Source organism: Cydia strobilella, chromosome 25, assembly GCF_947568885.1.
Source record: "Cydia strobilella chromosome 25, ilCydStro3.1, whole genome shotgun sequence".
Lineage (NCBI taxonomy): Eukaryota > Metazoa > Arthropoda > Insecta > Lepidoptera > Tortricidae > Cydia > Cydia strobilella.
The window spans coordinates 155,960-167,142 of NC_086065.1; the positions used below are offsets into that span (position 1 = coordinate 155,960).

General features: G+C 40.0%; 1 protein-coding gene across 1 annotated transcript; it reads left to right on the forward strand.

Moving 5' to 3' along the window:
- The first annotated feature begins 1,183 nt into the window (after positions 1 to 1,183).
- LOC134752585 (uncharacterized) lies at positions 1,184 to 10,893 on the forward strand. Its single transcript, XM_063688254.1, has 5 exons — positions 1,184 to 1,523; positions 3,856 to 4,022; positions 6,335 to 6,476; positions 7,026 to 7,165; positions 10,752 to 10,893. Exons 1-5 carry the CDS (start codon positions 1,455 to 1,457, stop codon positions 10,891 to 10,893), a joined length of 660 nt encoding a protein of 219 aa, XP_063544324.1. The 5' UTR covers positions 1,184 to 1,454.
- The last annotated feature ends 290 nt before the right edge of the window (positions 10,894 to 11,183 follow it).

The window sequence follows — 11,183 nt, forward strand, 5'->3', positions numbered from 1 at the left end:
TACGTTGATAAAGCTATTTGTTAAGGTTTTTTTATAAAGCGCTTGCGTAGCTCAAAGGAAAGGAAGCAAGGCCGAGATCGAAATCAATCGAAATTGAACTGTCAGCTTTGACATAAGACGTAAGACGCGCGGAGCTGTTTAAGTAAATTCTTAAAGCTTCTAAACGTTAATGTTTGCGATATATAATATTTGCTGTAGCAAAGATAGATATAACTCCGTAATAGATGGATACAGTCTTAGGAAAAAACGTGCCTCGAAAATCAAGAAAATTTGATTCTCGTTCAGAGGGCGCTACTAGTTTTGGCCTACAGTCGTATAGATGGCGTTGACGGTTTCGTTTGTTATTTAACAATTTTAACGCATATCAGTGAAAGAACATGGGTCAAAATCATAAAAATAATTAATGCAAATAAAAAAATCATTTATCTATATTTAAATACATTCTATCGTATTTTTATAAATCTTCATTTTTAGTTTTAAAGTGTGTCGACAGATGGCAATGAATTTACTGGGGTTACAAAATTTACTATGACAATAACGCTCTAAGTATCAGTTACTCTATGGCTGTAGCGATGTTTTCATGTTCTGTTGTAAAAACGTAAAATATAGCGGCTTAATGTATTATCATATATTAAACATTTTTACAAACAAAAACAATAACATCACGCAATCCAGCGAGTGCTTTTAAGGGGTCCACGGATTTCAACAGAGGGGAACACTTAATACTCCTTGGACGATATAACCAACGGAGACGCCTTGTCCCTGTCTGTAATTGCTATACAAAAAAGTGCCAATATTTGCGGGGGAGGAGAACGTCAAATGTATACGTAACGTCAAAATGGCCATGTCAGGTAAACGTCAGTCCATACATTGTGTATGACCGTTGGCCGACCATTTTCGACAGAGGGGAACGCCTGTTAATGGCTACTCCGTTTGGTTATATTATCCTCTAAGGGTTACTCCGTATGGGGCCAAATATTATACATTCCACGGCTCTTTTTTTTCTGAACAGACTATCTAGTCCACTCCAGACTACGCGGCCCGAAGCCGCGAACGCGAGTGTGGAGGGCACTTTTAAATTTTCTAAACATGTTTGGACATATTAGCTTTTATAACGTAGACTTAAACAGCGCCGTATAATTGTCAGTGTCAAAATGACAATAAATAAGTTTTCGCGTCCGTCTTCCGTGGTGTTATTTTTACTTCTTTTTGTTTATTTTATGTTTATTTTTAAATAATCTGTTTTCACGCACAATGGTTTGTTCAATCCGTACTATTTAATATTTGCGTTTACAAGCTATACAACTATAAACAACCATACACAGCTGTTTTTTAGGTTTTATTTACACATATTTCTATACCATGTAAACTAGCCATGTAACCATGTGTCCTTGTTTGTATGTTAGTCAACAAATCCATCAGCACGTATCTATGAGGTTTACCGCTGAAAGTGGATGATAATGAGTGCCCAGCCTGAACAGAATACCATGGAGCAAGCAGGGAGATCTTTTTCATCCGACCAGGTTAGTAGGCGAAAGTTTTTTAGACAATAGTCAAAAGTCTGCTAAAAATATGTATGACTGTGTCACAATCAGCCCATGGATACCGGTATTCGATAATATCGGACGAAATTCCGATATTCTATTATCAATATTACATTAATCGAAAACCGGTATTTTCGATATTCACATTTTTATTAATTCACGCAAAATAGGCGCAATATATGACGTTGAGTTGCGGAAACCAAGCCCGCGAATACCTATACTGTATTGGAAAAGGCTTCGATATTCCGTGCTCTAGTCACAATCACAATATACAGAAATATACATAACGAAACAAATGGAAATCATTACAAATGGAGATAAAATACCAATAAAGCTTGAAAGAAACAATATGGAATATGTTGAAGACTTCACATACCTAGACAACTAGTTACCTTCATAGACAGACTCAACAAGGAAGTAGACTACAGAATTAATAGTGTGGTGAAAGTATTGGTCTCTAAAATCAATTCTGAAGAGTGACATGTCGATGGCCATGAAGAAAAAGGTATTTGATACTGCTGTTCAAACCTGGGGCACCATTAACAAACACACTGATAAGCTGAAAATCTGTCAAAGAGCAATGGAACGGTCAATGTTAAAAATTAAAATTAAAGAGTCCCCGGCAAGCTTGGCCGAATTGCACCTTCCCTTACAAACATAGTTCCGCTCTCATTGTAAAACTACGTGTTGGAATGTAATGAAACTTTGCACATACATACAATGACATGAGGTATAACTAGGTCTCAGTATAAAACTAAAGGACAAGGTTAACAGCAAGTACATACGATCCAAAACAAACATCATAGATGCCCTCGAGTTTGTGCTGAAACAGAAATGGAGATGGGCCGGCCACATAGGAAGATTGACAGATGACAGATGGACCAACAAAGTCACAAAGTGGCCAGGACCCCATGGCAAAAGGAAGGCGGGAAAACCCATAACAAGGTGGTCCAAGGATATTATAGCCACAGCCGGAGACAATTGGCTAATCAAGGCAAAAGACCGAGAAAGGTGGAAGGATATGGAGGAGGCCTATACCCAACAGGGGTCCTTAAAATAGTAAAAAGGAAAACAATAATATTAGAAAACTTTTTTTATCATGTAAAACTATTTAAGGAAAAATAAAGGCTTAAATAAATAAATATCAAGGTCTCATGAGGACATGAGGGAGCTCCAGTTTATAAAACAAACGAAATAGAGCAAAAACAAGTTTTGTATGGAAAACTTAAATTCACTGTATTTTTTAACTATGGTATCTAAAGCTACAGACATAGATATACCTTATCCTATTGTAAGTACAAAGTTTCAGAGCAATCTAGCTAGTTGTTTTAAAATGAGAGCGGAACTACGTTTCTATGGAGAACCGAGCTTGCCGCAGACCCTTCAGGACAGAATCACAAATGAAGTCATAAGAGAGGAAACTGGGGTAAAAGATGTAATACATACAATAAAAAAAGAGTTAATGGGCCTGGGCTGGCCGTATATGTGAAGCAACAGATAATCGTGGACTAAACGTGTCACAGAATGGTCACTAATAGGCACACGGCAGACAAAAAAGACCAAATAAAAGATGGAGATGTAAGCTAGGGAACTGTGACAGATACTGGTGGAGAACAGCACAAAATAGGAAAGAATGGAAAAAATTGGGGGAGGGGAAAAACATGCAAATAAATACATATAAGTATAAAATTGTAATTTAATATAATTGTTAAAAAAAAGCATGAAATAAAGACTATTACTGCTATTATATAACGAACATAAAGAACAAATAAATAAAAAAAAAGTAAATAAAAGTAAATTGCCACATTGAAATATTTTAAAAGTATTAATAACAACAACACTTTTGGCTGGCTGTTGAGTAGTGTAGTGTCCAACTGAAGTTTCCGTTTTAGCAGGATTTGGCATAGAGGTACCGTGCACGTTAATGGGTCTGCCATCTTGTGGCTTGAATCGAAAACATAAACATCAGTCAGCTGCAGAGAAAAGGTACCCCACGTCCATACTAATTTACAGAACTTTGTATGCAGGGGGGGTGCCTTTTCTCTGCAGCTGACTGCCATTGCCAAGTGCTGCCATCTACTGTCCTCGTATGTTTTCTTGTGCATAGTAGGTTCTACCATCTTGTGGGCTGCATCGGAAGCATAAACTTCACATTTACGCCTCGCGCCAAAAATCTGACGACTCCTGTGCTGCCCCCTATAGTTCATGCAGGCTCCCAATAATTTTTCAGCACAAAATATGCACAAAAACAGAGTATAGATTAAGATTGTTTTAAAATTGTGTAAAAAATAGTTGATAATTGTTTTTTTAGAACTCTGCCGAGCTGGAGCTGATGCGTCTCGTGATAAAGTGCATACGGCAGGCTGTCCTGGTGAGCGGCGAGCCGGCGCCGGCGCCGGGCCCCGCGCTCGCGGCGGCCGTGTGTCGGGTCGTAGCGCTGCAGGCGGGGCACGGGTACCACGCCGTCTACAAGTTGTGGTGGGTTACAGTTTTTTTATTTAGAGTCACAAGAAGAGCTCGCACGTGTTACGCGAGGCACGCACCTACCACGCGTGCTTTATCATTGCTCCATTTAATGCTCACTCAGTATGTAGGCGCTGACATGTTCGCCGATCGTTTAGCACATTTGTGCAGAACTGCTAGGCAATTTTTGAATTTTTATAATTTTAATTGACTGTCATGACATTTTATTTTGTATGTTGTATATATTATTGACATTGTTTAATATTATACCCGATTTTTTTTGTTTCCTAGCGTGTAAGTAAATTTAAAATTAGAATTTGTTTTGACATTTTTATGCGCATGTTTTTATTAGTATTTATGTTGAGGTTAGTTTTAATTAGTTTCCATGTTCCTACTCATATCTGTACTCCTAGCATTTAAGTGAATTGGTTTTAAACTGTAAACTTACATTGTTTCCAATAAATAAATAAATAATAAATAAAAATCTAGACCTCTTACATATCCAGCGATGGTCTGAGAAGTTCGGTCTGTTTGTCAATCCGTCTAAGTGTCAGGCCATTGTCATAGGTAGCGAACGCCAGCTCGCGAAAATAGATTCTACACCCCCCGTATATTTTAATGGCACTCCGATTCCTTACAGCCAGAGTGTAAAAAACCTAGGCGTCTATTTAGACAGCACCCTGAGTTGGAAGATACAGGTAGCTGAAATTTGCCGAAAAGTCACTGGATCTCTACATGCCCTTAACAGACTTAAACACTTTTTACCCGTTAAAACAAAAATATTATTAGCACAGACATTAATCCTACCTATAATTGACTACGGTGATGTGTGTTATCCAGACTTAAATGAAGAGCTCTTGAACAAGTTAGATCGTTTACTAAATAACTGCATTCGTTTCATTTTCTGTCTTCGTAAATACGACCATGTCTCCTCTTTCCGCTCTAAACTCGGCTGGTTTCCTATACGTGTTCGTCGAAATATTCGCATGCTTTGCACCCTCTTTTCTGTTATTAATGATCCCCAATCTCCCGAATATCTCAAATCTTTCTTCAACTACTATGGTGTTTCTCGTGTCCGTCAACTTCGCTCTACTGGCAACCTTTCTTTGTCCATACCATCTCACCGAACAGGTTTCATGTCCTATTCTTTCTCTATTCAGGCAGCTCGCCTTTGGAATAGTCTCCCTGTTAAAATTAGACAGTGTCCGAATAGATTTGCATTTAAAAAATCCTTACGTGAGTACTTTGCTGGCAGAACGATGAATTCTTAGTGTTTCTGTTTTGAAAGTTTCATCTGATATCTTATGTATTTGTATGTATGTATATTGTATGTATTTATATAAATATTATATATACAGATATATGTATGTATGTCTATGCCTGTCCATTATTTAACTATACTTGTATATATATATGTAATCACTATGTTGCACCGCCTACAAATTATCTGCTTTGCCCGAAGGTTGACTGGTAGAGAATGCCTCATAGCATTAAGTCCGCCTTTTGTACGATTGTATTTTCTTTTGTGCAATAAAGATTAAATAAATAAATAAAAAGAACCCGCTGCCAAAAGCCGCTCCCATACAATCGAAGTTATGCTCTCATTTTAAAACACTAGGCGTGACTCTTTTGACTGTATGGATCAACTTTTTTGTGTTGTTGTTCTGTCCATTATTAACGCCAAGGTCGCGATGAAAACCGTCGTAGCGCAAGGATGTTCAGAACATCCAACAATCATGCTTAACGGCGCACCTCTCGACGTGGCCAGCGAGGTCTGTTACCTTGGCCCGCTTTTGTCTGTACTACTATTTTTAAGAATATATGTGCTATACCCTGTCAGGGTCCATGTGAAACTTTAATCATCTGTAACAACATATGTACCATGGTTTGCAATAAACATTTATGATTTACTATCTAGCTGATCTGATGATGGAGCCAGTAGATGGAGTGGAAATCTCTGACCTGGGGAGATGAATCAATAGTCGAGTTTTAACTAAAGTTAGCGATAAATGAGTGTGTTTTTGATAATGATATTTGTGCCGGAAACTTATGATTACACATCGTTCACCCTTTAAAGGCATATTGCAAATTATGTCATGCTAACAGTGGCGGATTTGCTCTAAGGCCCAGTAAGGCCCGGGCCTAGGGCGGCGATATATAAGGGGCGGCAAATTGTGACAAAAAACTCGCTGATGATAACAAGAAATAACTCAAAATGTAGTCAATATGATGGGCGCTGAGAAAGGGGCGGCTACAGGGCCTGGGGCCTAGGGCGGCAAAGACTGCAAATCCGCCACTGCATGCTAAAGTGTGGTTGCGATTCGCAGGGTCGATCTGCAAACGGCATCGCTGCGTAAAGTGCGCGCTCACCTCGCCCGGGGCGACAAATCGCCGACTCACCAGCAACTGTCCACCCTCGAGTGGGCCGTTGTGGACCTATTGCTGCTATACGATTCAACGCTCGATGTGGTGAGTCAGATATATTGTCATATGTCACTACCTTAGTTTTGACAACAGAACACGTGGGGTTTTATTTATAGCTTTAGTCAGACTTCTATAGTTATTGTAGTTTGTTGATCCCAGATACTAAAATTACAGTTGGATCATGTACTTATGTTAGAGAACTGACTGTACAATACATGACAGGGTCTCTATTGTTTCCCATATAGTTTTAAGTCATAATGTCCACATTTTCGTTAGTCATAATTTGGTTTTTCTCAGAAACGCGTAACTTTTCAGGATTGCCATAAAACAAACCTAACCTAACCTATCTGTAGGATAACCCGAGGAAAATCCTGAAAAGTTAACGGTTTCAGAATTATGACTAATGATAACATGACAATCATTATAGGGATAAGCTCGCCTTTGTACCTAAATTTATATGAATTTCATGTTAACAATTTTTGTTTTGTACAATAAAGTGATTTACTACTACTACTACTACAATCATTACATTATGATTTTCAATAATTATGTCAAACAAAGGGACCCCTTACATGACATTTGTCGTGTGTACAGGCGGGTTTCTTCCACCCTGCCCAGCTGGCGGCGCTGGACCGCACCTTCTCTCTGGTACAAGTGCTGCGCCTGGAGCCGGAGAACGGGCGAGAAGTGTCTCCAGACCAGTGGACTCGGGCGGCGGACCGCTACTCCAGGAAGTAAGTGCTCTCCATTTAAAAACTGACTTAAACTTTTACGGTTTTTTTTTACTAGCCTATATAAGTGTCCCACTGCTGGGCAAAGGCCTCTCCCCTTTATTTCCACGACTCCCGATTTGGTGTTTCCTCCGGCCAGTTGTTCAGGAAGCTGTCCAGGTCATCCCGCCATCTCCGTTTGGTCCTGCCCCGTCCACGTCCCTCTACCGGTGTAGAGGTATAATACCCTTCACGATTATTACACGTTATTATTTACTAAGGCTCCACAGGAGCGGAGCGAAGTAAAAATCCACCATTGTAGTAGAAACGAGCTGCCTTTAATGCTACTCTAATGGTGGATTGTTACCTCGCTTACCTCTCCCTCGCTGCGCTTCAGTAGACATGCAGCCTTATGGCTTCATCGCGAATAAATTTCCTCTGTATATTAAATATATTAATAACGGGTCACTCACGTATTTTCAGTCGAAAAACGCTCGACATGTTTCACATGTTTCCTCGACATGTTTTCTCTGTATAATCTGTTTACAGAATGTTTTTTTGATAACATGCAATATTTATGAGACCAACCCCGAAATCACGGAAAAAAAATTGACCATTTCATACATTTTGCCCAGTGTAATGTTGATATAGTTGGTCAAGCAAATCTTGTCGGTAGAAAAAGGCGCGAAATTCAAATTTTCTATGGGACGATATCCCTTCGCGACTACATTTTTTAAATTTGCCGCCTTTTTCTAGTGACAAGATTTGCTTAACCAACTATATTTTGTACGGGAGGGTAATTTTTTGCGATTTCAAAGTTCGTCCCATAGTAAAAGTTGCTCAGTATAACCTATAATATTCACATCGTAAAATATTGCAGGTTATTAAAAAACCGGCCAAATGCGAGTCGGACTCGCGCACGAAGGGTTTTGTACTATTACGCAAAAAACGGCAAAAAATCACGTTTGTTGTATGGGTGCCCGACTTAAATATTTATTTTATTCTGTTTTCAGTATTTGTTATTACAGCGGCAACAGAAATAATAAAATAAATAAAATAAAAATAATTTATTTTCAGACAGTTACAGTCCATAGTTGTTAGCATTAAATACATCATCTGTGAAAATTTCTACTGTCTAGCTGCCACGGTTCATGAGATACAGCCTGGTGACAGACGGAAAGCGGAGACTTAGTATTAGGGTCCCGTTTTTATCCTTTGGGTTCGGAACCCTAAAAATACCCTAATGTATGTACAGTCACCTGCAAATCCTGCAATAATATCATAGAGTAACTTATACTAGAGCGGTACTGTCATAGTAAATTTTGTAACCACAGTAAATTCACTACCATCTATCGACACACTTTAAAACTAAAAATGAAGATTTATAAAAATACGATAAAATGTATTTAAATATGGATAAATGATTTTTTTATTTGCATTAATTATTTTTATGATTTTGACCCATGTTCTTTCACTGATATGCGTAAAAATTGTTAAATAACAAACGAAATCGTCAACGCCATCTATACGACAGTAGGCCAAAGCTAGTAGCGCCCTCTGATCGAGAGTCAAATTTTCTTGATTTTCGAGGCACGTTTTTTCCTTAGACTGTATCCATCTATTACGGAGTTATATCTATCTTTGATAATATGTTACACAATAAAGCCCGCAAAAAATCTGACACGGTTTTATTTGTAGACCTTATGAGTGTGTCACATATTTTTGCGGCTTACGAAGACATATTGTAGGTACACTAAAGGTTTACAACTTTTACAGCCTTTTTGATCAGTGTCTGGCAGCAGACACGCATTTTAATTTAGAATCCGAGCTCCCTGTCAAATGGAACGGGGGTGCGCGGAGGGCCATTCCTGAAGAGGCAGTCATTCTGTATAGATTGGGGTTGGCAACTGTCAAAGGTTTGCAGAGATGGCGCCATCATAGCTTGCCCCTTTTTCTATGAGATTTGGCTTAAAGGGCTGGCATCCAGGGCATTAAAAAAACAAAAATTTGACACAATTCTAGGGATTGACAGGGCAAGCTATGCTAGCGCCATCTGCTCGGCCAACCCCATTTGGCAGACATTCAGACGTACTCTATGAGTAACCACAGTTGAAACCGTAGAAAACCGTACACAATACATTGAAAGAATCCAAAAAAAGCTGTTAAAGTCGCTCAATTTCCGCCACGGTCTGAATATGTCAGAGAATAGCACACACCGTCGTAGTCTAGGGCCACTAGATACACGACGTGTTTATGTAGACCAAATGTTTCTGTATAAACTCTTAAATGGCCTTACTGATTCTTCCACTCTTCTTGAAAAAATTGTCTTTAAATTGCCTCGTATTCCCACGCGCCACCCCCAAACATTCCATATCGATTTTTGTAGATCTAATTTCGCCAAAAATACTTTTTTTAGACGAGCCTGTCATGATTACAATGTTAATTTCATAAATCTAGATATCTTCTCATTGTCTTTCGGTAAATATAGTAGTGGTCTGCGGAGCTTACTTTTTCCATAGCAGTCTTTGCTTTAAAAAAAAAAATTGTAATTGTTCTATAGTCTTATGTAACGTATGTATGTTTGTAAGCATGTTTGATACTTAGGTACTTTATTAGTTGTGTATCCAATTGTTACTTCTGTGTATCTTCCTATTTATAGGCAGTGCCGAACAAGCCCTGTTTCTACTTGTTATCAATATCAGTATGTTATAATTAATGGAACTATAGGTCTTATTGTATATCTGCAAGTTTAAACTTATCTGTATGTGACTGTTTGTTTCCTAAATAAAAAAAAAAAAAAAAAAATACATACAAATAAAAGCATGTAAACTTGTAAAAAATAGAGACGTTATAACGTTATAACAAATTTAATAAGGGTACGGATCTCTCAAAAGACTTGTCTTCTCTATACAAATGGTAATAAGCTTCTGCAAAAGTCATGTCCATGTCAAGCTCTGATTGGTCAAACGAGTCGTGTTCCATCCGCCACGGTCCTTTCTCTCGCACTGATTGGTCAAACGAGTCGTGTTCCATCCGCCACGGTCCTTTCTCTCGCACTGTTTGGTCAAACGAGTCGTGTTCCATCCGCCACGGTCCTTTCTCTCGCACTGATTGGTCAAACGAGTCGTGTTCCATCCGCCACGGTCCTTTCTCTCGCACTGTTTGGTCAAACGAGTCGTGTTCCATCCGCCACGGTCCTTTCTCTCGCACTGTTTGGTCAAACGCGTCGTGTTCCATCCGCCGCGGTCCTTTCTCTCGCATTATTTCCTTTGTTTTTTTTGTGGACAGCGGTTTCAATATCACTTGGTCCCCGGATCGTTTTAGTGCAAATTCTAAAATAAACGGTTTTATCGGTTTTTTCTTACACGGTTTTTTCGTGGATTTTTGGCGCCCTCTGCTAGTTATTTCGACCGGCCAACCCCAAACCTGCAGGAAAAGAAAATAATATATTGAAGATCAATCCTCTATGTTTAAATGTCTACCACATCTTCCCCGCTAGGCGTATCCCCTTTACAGTATAGGTACACATTATAGGTATTATAGGTACACCTGCAATAGCAGGTGAGTGTACCTTAGTTGGTATTATAGCTCGTGCATGTACACTGTACAGGGGCGTGTCGCTGTCGGCGGTGGCGCTGCAGCGGCGCTGGCTGGAGATGAAGCAGCACGCGCGCCGCCGCACGGCCTTCCCCGCCACGCCCTACGTGCTGCACGCCATCCTCCACAGGTCAGCAATATATATCTGGAGATGAAGCAGCACGCGCGCCGCCGCACGGCCTTCCCCGCCACGCCCTACGTGCTGCACGCCATCCTCCACAGGTCAGCAATATATATCTGGAGATGAAGCAGCACGCGCGCCGCCGCACGGCCTTCCCCGCCACGCCCTACGTGCTGCACGCCATCCTCCACAGGTCAGCAATATATATCTGGAGATGAAGCAGCACGCGCGCCGCCGCACGGCCTTCCCCGCCACGCCCTACGTGCTGCACGCCATCCTCCACAGGTCAGCAATATATATCTGGAGATGAAGCAGCACGCGCGC

Excerpts from the sequence above, each read along its gene's own strand:
- LOC134752585 (XM_063688254.1), top strand. The coding sequence starts at position 1,455 with ATGATAATGAGTGCCCAGCCTGAACAGAATACCATGGAGCAAGCAGGG. Across the intron at positions 1,524-3,855 it reads GATCTTTTTCATCCGACCAG|AACTCTGCCGAGCTGGAGCT; the intron begins GTTAGTAGGCGA and ends TTGTTTTTTTAG. Across the intron at positions 7,166-10,751 it reads GCGGACCGCTACTCCAGGAA|GGGCGTGTCGCTGTCGGCGG; the intron begins GTAAGTGCTCTC and ends TACACTGTACAG.